This window comes from Dunckerocampus dactyliophorus, chromosome 7 (genome assembly GCF_027744805.1).
Source record: "Dunckerocampus dactyliophorus isolate RoL2022-P2 chromosome 7, RoL_Ddac_1.1, whole genome shotgun sequence".
Taxonomy (NCBI): Eukaryota; Metazoa; Chordata; class Actinopteri; order Syngnathiformes; family Syngnathidae; genus Dunckerocampus; species Dunckerocampus dactyliophorus.
The window spans coordinates 809,965-828,513 of NC_072825.1; the positions used below are offsets into that span (position 1 = coordinate 809,965).

Below are 18,549 nucleotides of genomic sequence, written 5' to 3' on the forward strand. Positions count from 1 at the left end.
TGGAGAGACCGGCGCCAACGGTCCGAGCAAAACAAGTATAAAACGGCAGATGGGACTATCGATGGAGACTCTCTCATGCATCCGGAGAAGCAGGGAAGCGGTGGATGACACGGGGTGCCGAGCTTCGTAAGCTGCGGAAGCTATTCTGTCTGACTTCTTTTTCAATACATTTGGTGTGTGAGTCGTCTTTGCTTCTCATAACTGGAGATGAACGAACACGTAAGGAGGAGGTGAAATCGGCTTAATTAATTTTCCAAAGTGGTCCTTTGACCTTTAGGAGGTTGTGAAGGACTGCAATGTAAATTATAGCTGAATGTGCACAGAAGACATGAAATACAGTAATGAAGTATTACAGTATCATAAGAAATAAAAAGTAACAACAAATGTTTTCCATCTTAGTAACAAGACAACTACACTTCTTACTACACTGATTGTTAAGGCAGCAGACCCCTCAACATGCTCAGAGAGACGATAGCGAGCTGGCAGTTTTGTGTCGGGTTAAAGAGGTTTGGGATTTCCAAATGTCTTTGAACATGACATGTCCCGACTGTGTGTGTGTTTGTATGCAGCAGGAGGGGGAGGATACAGTAGTTCAGTTTGCTGATGTTGTTTTAGCGTGGTTAGGCCAACGGTAGCCTGTTTGGTTTTTGCAATAAATAGATTGTTGATGGTCCTGACAGCATCCGGGTCGACGTTACAATACTATCTCCATCCTTGATCATGGTCGCCACAGTCCAGTGTTGACATCAAAGTTGTGCTGAGTAGTCCACTACAACCATCTCGAGTGAGTCTCGTGTTTAGTCACCAAAATTAAGCTTTGAATTAGTTTATGTGAGCGTGCATTTCACCACGAAACGTGGAAACTCAGAACGCCGTAAACCGAAGACCACTTGTGCTGCTTCCACAGACTTTCTACAACTGTGCCCATTACATCAATCGCGAACTACCGGTTGATTGCCAAGGTAGTGCCTGGCGTTTATGCGATCGGGCCTTCTCCCAAAAAGGGCCTTCGCCCAAACTGTTCCCGCAAAGTTGGAAGCAGGAAATGAGCTTAAAAGTCTTGCTAAGATGAAGGAGGAGGATTCTAGTCTGCTGGAAGCTGTGATTGATTAATTTATTGATTAATAGTGCAGTCTCAAGTGGTTATAGCGTACATGCTACCTAAATGCGGTACAAGAAGCGTTTAATTTCTCCCTCTTGTCTCTCATTTTAGAAAAGGTGAGATAATTGGACAGCCATTAAAGTTAATGTCGAGGAACAACTCAGCAAAATGGGCCATTGAGCCAACATGTCTCCCTCTCATCGTTTAGTTTTATGAACGCAATACATCAACGACACTAAATCAAAACATGACAACGTCATCCATCCATCCTTTATGACTCCTTCATGTCGGGGGGCTCGTACAAACCTCCACCCTGCACTCGGACCAGGAGCTGTACTGCCAGCGATAGCATGGACGGACGGGACAAGGCTTCCACTGCTCCATCTGCGACGGACATGGACGGCCGTCGCCCTGCGAGGCCTGAACCGCTGACCTCTGACGCCACATCTTACCTGGAGGAAGGACATGACATCATCATCATCATCATCATCACTCTGCATTCACTCCACTTGATCTATTTTGAATTGCCTGCCATCTGCCGGCTCCGTGCTGATCCTCATATTTGGGTTTTTTTCTTCACCAATTTGCAAACTTTTTTAATGAGTGAGTCCGGTCCATTCATCACATGAGAAGCGCTCAGACTTTGTCAGCCAGCATTTAAAAATAGAACAAGAAATGACATAATCAGCTTTTTAATGGTCCCACTCTCACGTCGCTGTGCACCTTAACAACCAGCGCCACCTTTCATCCCCGCATCCCACGCTCCCTCGCGCTCATATCCATTTCCAACAAGAGAACCCGCTCCAAACCACACACACACACACATGCACACACACACATGACCTGCTGCTTGAGCCTTTTATCCCATTCCTTGTGACTTGGAAACAATGGCAGCAGCTTCAAAGCGCCGCCCCGAGGAGCAGGAGGTCGTAATAGGGAGGAATCAATTGTGTGAATCCACCAACAACAGACACACAATGCTGGCCTGCGACGCCAGTGCTCTCTCCAGACACTTCTTTAGTCTCTCTGACACTTCTTTATCACCTCTGGCGACAGGAAGTGCCTCGCTTTTGTGCGTTTCAGTGATATTTTCACAGGGTTTGCGTGCAAATCTCTAACCTGACCATGTCCAAACGAGCACAGGTGTTTTTAAAGCCTTACATGACAGAAAAGACAACCTGAAAACGAGCACGGACAGCTAGTAGCTACATCACAAAGGTCGCTTACCCTCCAGGCCGCACGTCTGTGAGCACTCGGACCAGGCCGACCATTCGGACAGCTGACAGTTGACGGGACACTCCACCACGCAGGAGATGTTCATCTGCCACTTCTTCTCCAGACTCATCTGCAGCGCAGGAAGTGATGTCATTGAGTAAGTCAGCAACACACACTAAGGGCCCTGTCACACCTTGATGATGTAGCCAGCACATGCATGACGTGATCATTTTGATGGCATACGTTGAACTGCCGACAGTTTTTTTTTTCAATTTTGGGCGTATACATAGCGTATTCATAACGAGGTCGACATAAACATGACGTATTAGTAACTTATATAGAATGTTTCTATAACTTATAGACAACTTATATCAACGAATGCGTAGCGTGTTGCCGGCGTTCACAATTTATGCCCAACGCCCAACGCCTGTCACACCTTGACGATTTAGCCAGCTTACGCCAACGTATGAAAAATGTGGCCAATACGCTGGCGTACATAAGTTAAGAGCACGCTGGCGTACGTCATAGTACGTTAAAGTCGTCCAAAAATTTTGTGCATGCACAAAACATTTCGACGTATGTCAACGTATGATTCATACGTCCCGCATCCGCGGGCAATAAGTTATGCTATTGTTGACGCCCGTTCACACACATTATTTGTAAGTTACACACAAGTCGTAATATGTCAACATACCTTGAGACAGAACTGTCTTCTTGGCGAGTGAAGATGGAGGCTGCTGTTATTGTATTTGAAGGTAAGTGTGCAGCTTGACCAGTAGAGGGCACTGTGACACTGGGAATGGAACCAACTTTTGATTTTTTTTAATCAATTTTATTAATGCATTAGCTAGTCACAAATCCATGAGTGGTAGCGTATGGAGCCTACACCAGGGGTCCCAGACTTGCGGCCCCCGGGATGACAGTTTGTGGCCCCCGTCTTAATATGAAAAATGAATATTCGTGTGGCCCGCAACTTACTACAACATATGCCGGCGTGCTTCAGCGTGCTCTTAACTTATACAAAACTTACCCATAACTTATTGGACGTACGCCAGCGTATTGGCCAATTTTTTCATATGTTGGCGTAAGCTGGCTAAATCGTCAAGGTGTGACAGGGCCCTAACATACAGTTTAGGGACGTCCGATATTATTAGCCAGCGGGTCAAGTGTTAAACGGCTGCGCTGCTGCAGTCCGCCGACTACAATTACAGGAAGCGGATACTCGTTATGAATGGAAACAATGCTCAGCCTGGAGCGCCGCCGATAATATCCGCGCAGGAACACAGCTGAATATTTCACGCAGTTGTGAGGCTGATGGTGTTGTGCAGTCGCAACAGGTGTTGGAAGAGTCTAAAAGCGACGACTCACCTCCTCGCAGAACTTCATGTCGACAGACTTGCCGTCGCTGCGGACGCAGTCCAGCATGCGGGTCTTGATTCCCTTCCCGCACACGGCGCTGGGGCTCAGCTGGCACGTGCTCCAGTCTAAGAGGAAACAGAAACATGACTTAACTCAACTTCGAAGTACATGGAGAGATGTGAGGGGTTTATTATTGGGCTTGTACCGACCCTTCCTGGCAGCTGTTCCTAATAGTTTCACCCCTCGTGCGGCTAAAAAAACTACAACCAAAATAATAAACAAGTTCTCTCCCGTCCCGATACTTATGTCTGCCAATAACCACATGGAGGTCTGATCCAGTGCTCCGAGCTCATTGCAGCCGCTGCAAGGTGCTGACGCAAAGTAAAAAGACATCCATTAGGGGATAAAGTCCAGATGAGTCAGCAGGAGGAAGAGTGGCCTTGTACTTCCTGTCCTCAAGCTCATTAACATGGCGGCACACTTCTTAACCTGCTGACATCTCAGCTCTGGTTTGAGATGCACTTTTAATTTGGGGGGCAATCATAAGCTCACGTGGGAGTTCTGTTGTATTTGTGGGCACTTTGTGGCACGGGTGTCCAACGAGCGGCCCGGGGGCCATTTGTGGCCCGTGACTCATTTATTATTGGCCAGCAGCATGTTGTAGGAATAAAATTAAACACTAAAAAAACAGCAAAAAATGGGAAAAAAGAGCAAAAAGGCACAATGCACAGTCGTCCCTCGCTGTGTTGCAGTTCGAATATCGCTCCCTCACTACTGTATGTCACGCTTTTTCAAAAAATAATTCATTCATAAATGATCAGTGTTTCGTGGTTGACTATGGCATATTATTACATAGAACTTATATTCTGGTTAGGAGGCATCAGCAATGCCATGGCTGAGACAGACATGCCATCGCTGAGAGAGTGAAAAAAGGTTCTCCTCTCATTCCATGCGGAAGTGGTAAGTTTTGGGCTTTTTTATCCTTCTTCCCCACTCAGTTTGAAACTCTTTAAGTTTAGAATAAATAGAGAGGCTAACTAGTTAGGTAGCTTGCTATGCTAGTGGTGGCCATCTATTATGTCCTTGTAGAGATCCTTCAGCCTGTGCAATGTGATGTAAACAAAGAATAACAGGAGTGTAAAAGTGATTATTGGGGTGTTATTTCATGTCTACAGGGCTCTAACAATGTTAAAACCCGTATTTACAAAGTCATAAACAGGTTTTCTATGCTCTAACTATGAAAATATTCCGTTTACTAACATTGAATCCAACTTCGTGAAATTCACTTATTGCAGTCGGGTCTGTGATCAATTAACCACAATAATCAAGGATTGAATGTAAAGAGAAAAAGCTGTCTACTGTAAAAATACCCCCGGAATCCTTTGATTTTTCTGAATGCGGCCCTCGGTGGAAGAAATTTGTACTGATAATTCTGGTGGATGGATAAATAAAAATGAACAAAAGCAGTAAATATTACATTAAAATAATAATTACATTTCAAGTATTTAACAGGCGCAGCAACGTAGATCAATAGTATTGCTGTGATTTATTTATTTTCAATCATGTTCCCGGTCACAGATTTGCACAGCATCTTGTTGCTAGGTAGAGTTTGTAGAGCACAGTCATTATAACTTAAAAAAAATTTAATTAAGCTGCACAAACATGAAATAAATTACTAAAAATGTTTTTAAATAAAAAATATTCAAATAAAATAGATCAGGTCCAGCAAGGTGCAATCGTGGTTAAACCTGTGCCTCATGCTCATATTGCACAGGTACAGTGGTGTGAAAAAGTGTTTGCCTCCTTCCTGATTTCTTTTTTTTCATGTTTGTTGCACTTAAATGTTTCAGATCATCAAAGAAATGTAAATATTAGTCAATGACAACACAACTGGGCACAAAATGCACTTTTTAAATGAAACTTTTTGTTATTAAGGGACAAGAAAAATCCAAACTTCCATGGCCCTGTGTGAAAAAGTTATTGCGCCCCCCCTTCCCCAGAAAGAAACTAATTGAGATCTATGAGTGTGGAAAAGGTTATAAAGCCATTTCTAAAGCTTTGGGACCCCAGCGAACCACAGTGAGAGCCATTATCCACAAATGGTGAAAACGTGGAAGAGTGGTGAACCTTCCCAGGAGGGGCCGGCCAACTAAAATGACGCCAAGAGCCCAGCGACTACTCTTCCAAGAGGTCACAAAAGACCCCACAACAACATCCAAAGAAGTGCAGGCCTCACTTGCCTCAGTTAAGGTCAGTGTTCATGACTCCACCATTAGAAAGGCACTGGGCAAAAACAGCCTGCAAGGCAGAGTTCCAAGACCAAAACCACTGCTGAACAATTTTGCCAGAAAACATCTTGATTATCCCCAAGACATTTGGGAAAATACTCAAAAGTTGAACTTTGTGGAAGGTGTGTGTCCCATTACATCAGAAAAAGAACATCATAGCAACAGTAAAATGTGGTGGTGGTAGTGTGATGGGCTGGGGCTGTTTTGCTGCTTCAGCACCTGGAAGACTTGCTGTGATACATGGAACCAGGACAATGTCCGGCCATCTATTGGTGACCTCATGTCAGGATTCGTTGAAGCGGTCGGAAGCTTGACCCCCAGGGTGCAGAGAGAAGGCGGCGAAGTGCAAAAATAAAAGTGATTTTATTGCACAAGACAAGAAAAAAGTAAAAGTGACAGAGGAAAAGCTCTGTGGGAAAAATAATACAAAAGTAATATACAGTAGACGCCCCTACAACGTAAATAATCCGTTCTGAGAACCTTTATGTTAAAGGGTTTTTATGTTATACGAAGCGTAAAATACATGTAAATAGCCTAATCTGTTCCAAGATCTTCCCAAACTCACCCCTGTGGCCCTTCAAAATATTCAAAGTCCACCAAATATGGTGGGAAAATATAAGAAAACGTTAGCATAAACATAGTAGAGTAACATTCCAATATGAAATAAGCTAATAAATAAGATTACTGTAAATGAATAAAACTGAAAAACAAAAACAATCCTACCGTTCACGAGATGTCTTGATCAGGAGCGCAAGTGGAGGCAGGAAGGAGGAGGAGGACTAGCCTGAGTCGAAACGCGACTCAAAGAGTCTAAGAGTCATCTGGTCTCACAGACAAACGCACACGCACTACACGATAATGCTGTGTGCTAAATTTTAATTTGTAACTTAACTTAATTGTTTAAGCTAGTTTAAGGGCGACTACGAAGAGGAAGGAGTTTGAAGGGAGAATCAGCCAATGAGATGAGAGCGTAGGCGGTGCCCCGATAATCAGCCATTGAGACGAGAGTGGAGGCGGTGCCCCGAAAATCAGCCAATGAGAGCGTGATGCGTCAGAAGGCGTCACCAAGTGTTAGTCTGAACTTTCACCGATTTGAGGCATTAATAAAGTTGATTGGAAAAAAAAAGACTTGCACTGACTTGACGCTTTGTTATATAGAATTTCTTCTGTAATCAAAAACTTTCCATAAATTCTTTATGTTCAGTGGAATTAATGTAAAAGGAGGTTTACGTTATGCGAGGTACTACTGTAAACAGGTAGGTGACAGCACTGGAAAGTCAACAAGGTTCAATGACAGTGACAACCACAATGAACCAGCGCCACGCATTCGACGGCGCTGGCCTTTTAACCGCCGCTAATACAAATTGTCCGCAGCTGTGCGGACACCAGGCGTGAAGCGGCTGTATCTTCCACCACACCGGAAGTACACCTCACCAAATTAAGGGCGCAGGACAGGAAACACTCGCTCCTGTCCTGCGAAACATGACACCTCCAGCTGAAAGCAACTTGGGTTCTGCAGCAGGACAATGATCCAAAACACACCAGCAAGTCCACCTCTGAATGGCTGAAGACTTTGGAGTGGTCTAGTCCAAGTCCTGACCTGAATCCTATTGAGATGCTGTGGCATGACCTTTAAAAAGGAAAAGCCTCCAATGTGGCTGAATGACAACAATTCTGCTAAATTCCTCCCCAGCACTGGAAGAGACTCATTGCAAGTTGATTGCAATTGTTGCTGCTAAGGGGGGGCCAACCACTTATTAGCTTTAGGGGGCCATCACTTCTTCACACAGGACCATGTAGCTTTGGAGTTTTTTTCTCCCTTCATAATAAAAATTTTCATTTCAAAATTGCATTTTATGCTCAGTTGCAGAGTCACTGACTAGTATTTACATTTATTTGATGATTTGAAACATTTAAGTGTGAAAAATGCAAAAAAAAGAAATCAGGAAGTGGGCAAACACCTTTTCACACCTCTGTATATTAATAAAATAGAAACGTTTAAAAGAAACGAACGTCTTCATGCTGTTGTTGCTAAGAGTGAGATTTCCTCTCTGGAAAAGCAATCCCACCGAAAAAGCCTCAACCGATGCCTGTGCCAGACAAAATGACACAACGTGGGGAGACGAGGCTTTTAAAAAGCACAGCGTGCACGCTGCTTTGTAAAAATAAAAACATCGGGGAGGCCGAGGCTGCCGCAGTGAAGCAGACAAAGGCTGTTTTTAGGCAACTGTTTTTAGCTGCAGAGAGCTCATTTGTGAAGCCACGCAGCAACAACAACAACAACAACAAGTGTGTCTCCCCCTGCTGAGACGCGAGGTGCCACTCTGGAGACTGAAAGGGAGGAGACATGAGATGAGAAAGCAAACGTAAGGTGCAGCTTGGATGGTCTTGACGCCAACAAACACTGCTTTGATTCAATGACATGCTTGGCTGGAATGAAGCAGCATGTCTGAAAGATATTGGATCTCATCGCTCACATAGAAATATGACAACAACATGACAACTCCAAAAGTTTGCTTTGTCAGGATGCCCAAACAATTTGAAATGATGCTTTTGTGCTTGACAGGATGTGATCTGTGAGGTTAAAGGGCTTCCATCCTGCTCATTTCTTTCAAAATGATATCGGATCCCAGTGGGACACGATGGAGGGGGCATGCTGGAGCCTATCCCAGCTGACTTTGGGCAAGAGGGGGGTACACCCTGGACTGGTGTCCATCCAATGGCAGGGCACATATAGACAAACACTCCCATTCATACCTATGGACCATTTAGAGTCTCCAATGAAGCTAACATGCATGTTTTTGGAATGTGAGAGGAAACCGGAGTACCCAGAAAACCCCCACACACACGGGGAGAACATCTCCCAATCTCCCGACTGTCTGCCTAACATGCTAACCACTGCACCACCGTGCCGCCTATTCTCAATTCAAGATATATTTGGAGTGTCAAAATTGAATTTCTGATATTTGATATATATTTTGCAAAATTATTCCTTCTTCAGTTACGCCAATTACATGATCTGTTCATCGCCAAATACGCTACCTGGCCAATAAAAATGGTCGCCACCTGGAGTGACCTACAGCTCCCATTGGATATTTACTGCATGGGTGATTACCAAGCATTTAAGCCAGACTGATGCAATGAATATCTTCTCAACCGTGTCTGAAGACACGTCCTGGGGTCATGGAAAAGATACTCATCTGTTTCACCACAGGGGTCAAATTGTTGGCATGCATGGAGCATGAGAAACCATGCAAGAAGACTGCTGAAACGACCGTCAAGAAACTCAGTCCCGATCTCCACATCTGCGTAGAATTTGTTTTGTGAAAAGGCTAAAAAACAACGTTATACATGTAGAGTAGTCAAAGACAAATCTTTGCGTTATTATGAAAGGTATCAAGACAAGACAATGCCCGAGATTGGGTCTATGGCAGTATGGTCCAGGGGCCACATCCGGCCCGCCAAGTGTTTCAATCTGGCCCGCCAGTTGTTTCCCAAGTATTTAATATAAACTTTAACGTAGAAGCTGGCAACGTGACTTGCAAGTAGTCAATCTGGTAAAACCTTTTGATGGTTGGAGTAGCTTTTCACATGCAGGGATCCAGACAACGACCTCACCATGGCGCCAAACGCACACACAAGTCAACAAACACTTTACCCTAACCCAAGCCTCCTAAGGCTCCTAAATCTAACCCATCTCTAACCACATAACTCTAACCACTAGCATGTGTGTTTCAAATATATAGTCTGGCCCCTCGGCCAATTTTGTTAACTCAATGCAGCCCGTGAGTCACCCCTGGTCTATGAGAATGAGACGAGACAAGATTTGTAATTATTTCACATTGTTTTCTGCATGTAAAACTATGATTATTCTCCATAAAATGTATTTCTGAGTGTCTGGAACAGATTAATTGTATTTGCATGATTTACTATGGGGGCTGCATGATGGTCCAGTGGTTAGCATGTTGGCCAACACAGTAACAGTCTGGAGATGGGGAAGACCTGGGTTCAATTCTCCGTTGGGTATTTCTGTGTGTGTGTGTGTGTGTGTGTGTGTTTTCTCCAGGTACTCCAGTTTCCTCCCACATTCCAAAAACATGTTACCTTCATTGGTGACTCTAAATGGTCCACAGGTATGAATGTGAGTGTTTGTCTATATGTGCCCTGCCATTGGCTGGACACCAGTCCAGGGTGGACCCCGCCTGTCGCCCGAAGTCAGCTGGGATAAGCTCCAGCATGCCCCGCGACCCTACTGAGGAGAAGCGGTATAGAAGATGGATAATGGATGATTTACTATGGTAAAACTTGCCTCAATTTTCATGCTTCAATTTTCGTCAAACTGTTTAGAACAAACTAATTACAAAACCTGAGGTACTCCTGCACATGCATGGTGCAAGAAACACGTCCTGCCTTTCACTTTTAATGCAGGCGGGTGGGTGAATTAAAAAACAGGCGGCACCAAATCTATTCTTGGCGGTCCAAATTTATTTTTTTGGCTCTACACTTGTGATGCCCTGCCCTGTGACTGCACAAACACGGCATTACAGCTCGTTGAAGGTTTAGTAGCAATACTGTATGTGCTGAGGCTGACATCCCATAGAAAAGTTAGCTAAGCTACGTCCTTTTCTCAATGACTGGACTAGATGGGCCAATGATGTGTTGCATCAATAAATGTAGGCATTTTTGCATTTTATCCACTAACCCAAATAGCACACACTCCATGCTGGTCAAATAAGTGGAAAAGGTAAAAAACTGAATTCTAAAAAAATTAAGACAGAAAAAATGAAATTTGGCAAAAAGTAAGACAGATTTCATGGGGGCCTGAAAGACTTCGTTAAAAAAAAGTCATATATTGTAAATCCCACCACAAAGTGATCTATAACCATGTCAAATGATTAGTCCTAACCTAAAAGTATTTTACACGCTCATTTTTTCCAATTGGAACTTTTATTGGATCTTTTATTGGATTTGGACCTGACTCACAGATGTTTGTTACAAAAGTCAAACAATATTGTTGGTCATGCTGTGGAATAAAAAAGTACATTCATTTTTTTAATGCTTTCAAGAGCTATTTTCATAAGCATATTCTCTTCCACAAATTCATGTTTGTAACAAAACTTTATTATTATTGAAAAAACAAACAAAAAAAATGATCGGTAAGACCATGCCAAAAAATGTGGATCGGGACATCCCTACCTGTGATGTTGAAGAAGTAGTCGAAGCAGTTGAGGTTGAGGCTGCAGGGCTCTTCCTCGGTGTTGTTGGGACAAAGTCTTCCCACGCTGGGCGAGCGAAGCGTGTACGTCGCACGTGCTCGGCTTTTGCTCCTCGTGCATGGCTGAAAGTAAAGATGGTTGAAAGTCAATACGGTTGGCAGAGCGCAAAAAAAAAAGAACAACTTATTCTGACCTCAGCGTCCTCAAGCACATTGCGTTGGACCTTTCACAATCATTACTACACGATTCTTGCTGTGACTGTAGAAATAAAAGCTTGAAGGTTTGAAGAGGCGGAATCAGCCGGGAGCGGCATCAACAGAACAGCTTCCATCTTTGCTCTTATGTATTCTACTCAGCGTTCCATAAGTGGCTCGTCTCCTCCTCTAATGTCTCACATTCAATATCGGTAAATTTCCCAGGAGGCGCCGCGCCACGTTGATAGCCTGCTTCTGGATTCTCACGGCTAATTGGGCCGCTGGGTTTTTCAAGTCAAGACAAAGGTGCTGCATGAGTCTCGTCTTTGGAGGGCTCCTCTGTTGCTTCTTTATTAAAAAATAAAACAACAACATTCCAGAAAGTGGCACATGATATATTGTTTTTCCACCTCTCGGAGATGCGACACGGAGGTTGAGCGGGATTCTGGCGCCACGTTAACCCGGGAGGCTCTCTGAGAAGACTGGCAGTCTCCAGCCTGAATCCATCACCGACACCATGAATAAAAGATGGGCAGGGCCCCGCTGGAGCCTCGGCTTGCGCCGTGTTGAGATTGCGATGGTGGGAAGTCGGCGTGTCGAGCACTTTGGGAGAGAATGGGATGTGATTAACAACATTCCCGCGCTGCTGTGAGAACAGCAGGCGCAACCAGAACCATCAGGATGGCTTTTTTGAAAAAGAAGAAGCAGGAATTGGAGGTGTCGGGGGCAGAGGTGCAGAACAAGAGGATCTGACACGTTACATGTTTTTGAAAAAGGAGGAACAAAGCCAGCCGTGTAGGTGGGAACTTCGCTGCTGAGCTGAAACGTCTCTGAACAAAAACCAAAAAAGTGCACAGGAGCAGACACTTGAGAGGCAGCTGGCAAAAAAGGCAAATCAGAGGTCAACATGTAGGAAGACATGAACTCTGGTGAACTTCAACATGCTTACAAGCCACAGCACGCTCAGACTGTGGAACCCACTTACTGGTTGGCTGGTGTCGACACAAACGGCCGTCAACATAACCGAAGCCTGCACATTTACTTGGCAAGAGACACAATGAGAAATGTCTCTATTTTTATTTGGATTCCCCTGTTTTCTATGATGTTGTTGCGGTGGTAGTACAGTAATTCCTCACCGCTTGGCGCTTCAAATTTTGCGGCTTCGCCATCATGGTTTTTCCAAAATACATGAATACATTTGTGGTTAAATACTGCCTATTATTACTCAAAAATATGCATAGTTATGCAAATTTGACATATTTTTGCCTAAATTAAGCACTTTCAAGCATAAAAATGGCTGAATGACGTAAAATGCAAACCCCTAGACCTGTGTGTTTTCAGTGTTACCTCAGCGTTCAGCAGCATCTGCCTTCTAGTCTAGTTTTTCCATGGTCTACCTTTTTGTTTGAGTTTAGTTTTGGGAAACAGAATACAATTCTGGAGAGTCCTACCTGCCTCCTGCCTCTGCGTTCGGGATCCAGACCCACGCCACGATTCTTCTAGCTACTTTTGCTGATATTCCTTTGGCGTGGTGGCACATTAAAGCCAACAGCAAACTGTATCAGGATCGGATCGGAGGTGAAAAAATGTGGATCGTTACATCCCTGATGTCATGTAGGTAGTATGTTACAGTACATCGCTAGCTAGTACTAAACTATATGGAGGCTTGGCTCACAGGCAAAGGAAGAAGCCATTCATTTTTGGGGCAGGTTCAGATGAAAGTGCAAACCGAGAAGCAGGGGCAAGTGGGGCAGGACCCTGCAGATGTGGTGATAAAGGCTTGCCGTGTGTGGCATTACCGTCCCAACAGGACGGAAGTGGAACACACTCACATTATTTTGTCAAGTATTGTCAAGTTGGAGAATCGTTTGGCCTTGGTGGAGGTCTGTAGCGAGCATGAATGCAGCTACTTCACTGCAGTATGTGAGTTGTTTGTAGGCACTGTGAGTCAGGTGCGCATCATCAATCACCTTCCCCCCCCTGCTAGCTGAATGCACACTCACAGGACAGTGTGTGTGCGTGTGTGAGATGCATAATGCAACATCTCATTACACACATCTCTGCTCGTCCTCTGTGCTGCACGACAAAGTAGCTGTTGACAAAGTTGCCCACCTCTTAAAAAAACAGAGCTGCCACGCTTTGTACTCGAGCCGTCAGTAAATATTTGTGACAAGAGCAGAGATATTAAAGGAGGTCTCTGTGGAGGTTTTAAAGCACTCACTAGGCTGCAGCGGCTCCACGGGCCCCAGTCGTTGAGCACGCAGTCTTCCGGGCAGGGTAGCCGGCTCTCGCGAGCCCCCAGGGGCATCTCCTCAGGGTCACACAGGTAGTCCTCCACCCCCTCTGATGGGCCATCGATGGTGTTGAGCATGCACCTGAGGGCAAAAGCACTCAATCACATGACTGCTGTGCTTTAGAGTGCTCTGAAGTGTCATCATGTGATGCATGGAGGGATTGTGGAGGAGGGTGAGTGCAGTGTGGAAACACTAATTCAAGTCTATGCACTTCATTTCAATAACAAATATATCCCAATAAAAGGTACATGTTTTTCATGTTTTAACATGCTCCCAGATGGCCATGTGCACACACGGATTCCTCCCCAACCCATCCAAATCCTTTTAACAGGGGTCACATTTATCCATTAAACTTTGGCTAGGATCCTGTTGAAGGAGCGGATCCAGGAATCATTGCAAGGAGGCACTTTTCAACATTTCCCTGAAACATCTCAATAATGCATGTGTCTGCAGGAGGTGAACACGTTGGTGCTGATCCAAATCAAGATTGTTTGGCCTTGCCGGAGGTCTACACTTTACTCCTTCTCACTTTGGCCCGCCTGGGTTGTATATTTTTAGAATGTTCTTCCCCAAAAGACAGCTGGAGTCAGCGCAGTGGAGGCAAGGAAGAGGATGCAAGATTGTTAAAATTCTACCCGCTCCTTCTCCTTTCCACTCTTGGGAGGTGTGGTGTAATCACGGCGTCAGGCAGTACATAATATGTACCTGACTTTTCTGGTTTGGACACCTTCGCCACAGTTCTCCTTCAGGTCCACGTTGCTGACCTTCCAGATGCTCCAAGGCTCGGCCACCCACACGTACTGATTGCAGTCGCTTTGACAGGGAACCACCTCGTACACCTGAGGACACAGCCATGGCGTTTTTAAATACCGTACACAGAACATGCAAAATACAATACATCATATATGCATTGACAAAGACAGGGACACGCCCTTTTGATGAATACTGTCGGGGACTGTATTTCACTACAGGTAGTACACCGTGGGAGTTGACCAACATTCTGTGGCCAATATGCCTCTGAAGTTGCAGAAAAGTCTTGGATGGACATCAGCGTACTTCACTAGACATCACTTCAGTTAGCATCAAAGGATGAACTCTTTTTGTGTCTTTTTTATGACACTTCTTCCAAAAGAAGGCTCAGTATCAACAAGGGGTCTTAGGAGAAGACAAAGAATATATACACTGCTTCACTTCTTTTTACACTTGTACAGTCATGGGAACCATGATGACAGCACCCTTGCTTCTTCTGTTTATTGGTCCATTGTAATGCCTGCTGCAACTAAAGGTACATTTGTTGGGACAATATAATGATAAGCATTTTTCCATGACTGTATGACACTTAAGAATGATTCAATGTGACTTAAAAAACAAAGATCATAGCAGATTTCTATGAATGTGTCTTTGCTTCTTTTTACACTTGTACGACAATGTTAATATGTGATTTAAAAACAAAAGTTAACATTTTAATAATAATAATGGATTAGATTTGATAGCGCTGCGCTGCCACTGCCGCACATTTTATACTATTAACACCGCTTCACTTCTTTTTACACTTTAGAATTCTACACTGTGACTTAAACTTTGCCTGTACACTTAAGGGGGGTGGGGGGCAACAGTTCATCCCTGGAACAGACGATTTCTGGGGATGTTATTTTCTGTGGAAAAAAAATGTTTTGAAATCCAAGCAGCAACCTGGCGGGCAGAAGTACCTCCATATTGTCCATGATTACATTTTTTATTAGACAGCATCATTTCCTTGGCTGAGGCATAGAAGTCAGCAACCACCCTGCAAGGGGGCCTGCGAGACACGAGCGCCTTGTTTACTTACAGTACAGCCAGGAAATTGTGCACGTCCGTCTGTGGGCGACCCACTGACATCCGTAACACGGAACATCCACGACAAAAGAAGCGCTGAGAAAAGCGGCTCTTACCTGAGCCTGCAGCAGCCGCGGGCGGGCGGGCGGCGGACGTCATCCGGCCAGCGGTGGAGGAGGGCGGGATTAAAAGGGGACAAATGGATTAATGAGCAAGTGGCAAGCATGTTCATACAGTGCGGAGAGCATGATTAATGCAACATTGCAGAGGCCATCATCAAAAAAGCCTCTGGTGTGAATACCTGTATGGAGTGAACACACACACACACACACACACACACACACACGCAGAGCGCTGCAAAGCATTTTATTTTTATAAATCCTGGAGACCTCAAGGAACGGACTGGCACACAGCTGGGTATTAATATGCTAGAAAGTGGACATTTTTAGCGGAGACTGCTCCGAGCGCCGTTGCTGCTCAGCTAAATAGTGGAGCAGTGCTGCAATAATGAGAAGGAAGTGATCATTTATTAATAACGAGCCTCTCACTCTCTCTCTGCACCATTTCTATCACACTTCTAATAAAGAATACGCACTCACCGAGCACAAGATAATGGCATCCAAATTGCACAAAGATAACAGTGCTGGCCTTTGATGAGGTATTCATTGAGCAATATGTTTACTTATTGTGTGCTGTGAAGCTGTGCTGCATCATACTTAGAACTTATTGACGCCATTGCAACCACAATAATAAGGACACAGTGTGATGAATCAAGTGTTTGACGATTTTTATTACTGAACAAATACAGCTCTTGCCATGTCCCAAAAGTTAATAAACATTTACACAAAATTATGCAACCATTTCTCTGTCATTGTATTTGCCTAATTGTGCACCTTGATAGACTGCCAATGTCGTTAGGCCACACCCTTCCTCATTACACAAATACAGTCAGCAGTTATGCTTCCATCCACTAAACCTTCTTCTTGATACATGCTGGTTATTGTCAACCTTGAAGGCGAGATGGCGTATTGCAGCGGTCCCCAACCTTTTATGATCCACGGACCGGCTCGTGTTCCCACAAATCTCCTGTGTCTTATTTATGATGCATTGTGGAAAGCTAAGACTGTAACAACATCAAATTCAAAGCACAAAATGAATACAGACCCACCATCCACCACTACGAGCCTGGCGTTTTTCCAGAGAGAAGATTATTACGTCGCTGTTTGATGTGTGCTAGCATGAATTAACTTGAGGTTGTTCACATGATAGCACTCAATAACGTCATCAAAACCTACCTTTATGCATTCCCACATAGCATCAGCATTTCAGGCCCAATATGAGGTGAAAGAAAAACGCTAAAAATACAGTATAGCATTTTATCTGTGCAGGGTGGGACAAAGTTAGCACACACACAATGGTGCGTTTAAGGACCGCCAAACAAAGTGGGACGGGTTGCTGCTTGCAACAAACAACATATACATGCAAAAACTATGGGATTTGTGACGGTATATATTTAAAAAATGGCCCATATTTCCAAAATGTATATACATTTACATAAAATTCGCTAAAGTTATTTTTAACTGTATTTTTTAAGTGTATTTTTTAAATATATAATTGCGCCTGAAAGCCTCCTTGCCCCGCCCACGGACAGGTACCGGGCCATGGCCCAGTGGTTGGGGACCCCTGGTGTATGGGATCGCTTTCAATTGTGCAGGGGCACCTAATGAAATGGCCAGTGAGCGGGTCCTGTACCTGGTTGACGTGGTCCAGCTTGGGACAGGGGCGTCCCCCGTTGTAAGGTTTCTCTCGGAGCCACTTGGAGCGCACTTTGACGCCACTGCCACAGGACTTACTGCAGCGAGACCAGTTGGACCACTCGCTGAGCTTACAGTCTGAAGGACAGGGGATGATGCACGCCTCCTCGATGTAACCTGCCAGGGGAAACACAACCTTCAATGCCCAAATGAAAGTGTGCTGCTGAAATATCAGACAGAGCACAGGGTTTCTTTTTGAATGAACATTACGATATCAATATCGGATCCAGACATCCCTAGCGAACCCTGCAATGGTAGGAACTTTGTTTCCTCCTACCCCAAATCAGTTGGAAAACCAGATGGACAACTGTCCATCAAGTAAGTCACCATGATATTGATTCTGATACATGGAGCACATAGTGATCGATATCACTGCTATATACAGTACACTGCCCATCCAGTCTCCAGGAGACAAACTGTGACAGGGTTAACATCCTCAAACTGCCCAGTTTCCAACTTGCTGGGTTCATCTCCAGCAGACAGCAAGGACTTGCAACCAGCTGGACAGCCACTGGCCAGTCTCCTGCATGCTTGAATATCAGGTGGCTGTGGACTCAAGTGTACACCGCAAAAGATACATTTCAAGAAAGTGGGAGCCAAGGTGCTGCGAATCTCCACGTAAGCCCCGGTCTTCTCTGCAGCTGAATACTGTGCTCCAGGCTGGTGTAGAAGCCCCCATGTCAAAAACATTGACGCCCTTCCGATCATAACTGGCTGCCCTAAGCCCACTCCAAAGTTCAACCTGCTAGCGCTAGCAGGAATGGCCCCGGCCGACCTCAGATGGGAGGCTGCTACCCCTGCCATAGCCAGGAAGGCCATGAGACACGACTGGCACATGCACAACACCACCATGATAGTGTCACCCCCAAGCAGACTCAAATCCCGCCGTCCTTACAAGGCGGCACAAGAGCTGCTTGGTTCCATCCGTGAGGACCCGTAGACAGGTGCCTGGCTGGTGGCACCGGCAGGGTCCACACGTATCCATCGCTACATCCACGACCCGAGAGTCGGCATCAAAGGAGATTACCTTGTGGACCCCGCTGAACCGACGAGAATTGGGATTGGATGCTTCAAAGCCCCCTCTACAAACAATCCTCAGAGGCCGGCCTCTTCCATGCGGGACCTGACACGAGGATGTGGACGAACACTACTGAGCTGGATATTTGATGATGACACACGAAAGAAGAAGACAGAGTCCCCCTAGCCATGTCCCTACACCAAAAAAGTAGTTCCTCTGTGTTAGCTCCCACAA

The 18,549-nt window shown here is 44.9% G+C and overlaps 1 protein-coding gene across 10 annotated transcripts in view; it reads right to left on the bottom strand.

The window, feature by feature from the left end:
• LOC129185407 (thrombospondin type-1 domain-containing protein 7A-like) overlaps window positions 1-18,549 on the bottom strand; it is a 160,007-nt gene that overhangs the window by 21,719 nt on the left and 119,739 nt on the right. For 8 of the 10 annotated variants that reach the window (XM_054782455.1, XM_054782459.1, XM_054782454.1 and 5 more), the window contains 7 exons: window positions 17,235-17,414; window positions 14,374-14,512; window positions 13,596-13,749; window positions 11,161-11,302; window positions 3,686-3,801; window positions 2,330-2,447; window positions 1,409-1,554 (listed from right to left, as the gene is read on the bottom strand). In XM_054782455.1, coding sequence (XP_054638430.1) covers window positions 1,409-1,554; window positions 2,330-2,447; window positions 3,686-3,801; window positions 11,161-11,302; window positions 13,596-13,749; window positions 14,374-14,512; window positions 17,235-17,414 — 995 coding nt within the window. The remainder of the gene's footprint in view (window positions 1-1,408; window positions 1,555-2,329; window positions 2,448-3,685; window positions 3,802-11,160; window positions 11,303-13,595; window positions 13,750-14,373; window positions 14,513-17,234; window positions 17,415-18,549) is intronic. The other 2 variants (XM_054782456.1, XM_054782463.1) reach the window with 1 other exon arrangement.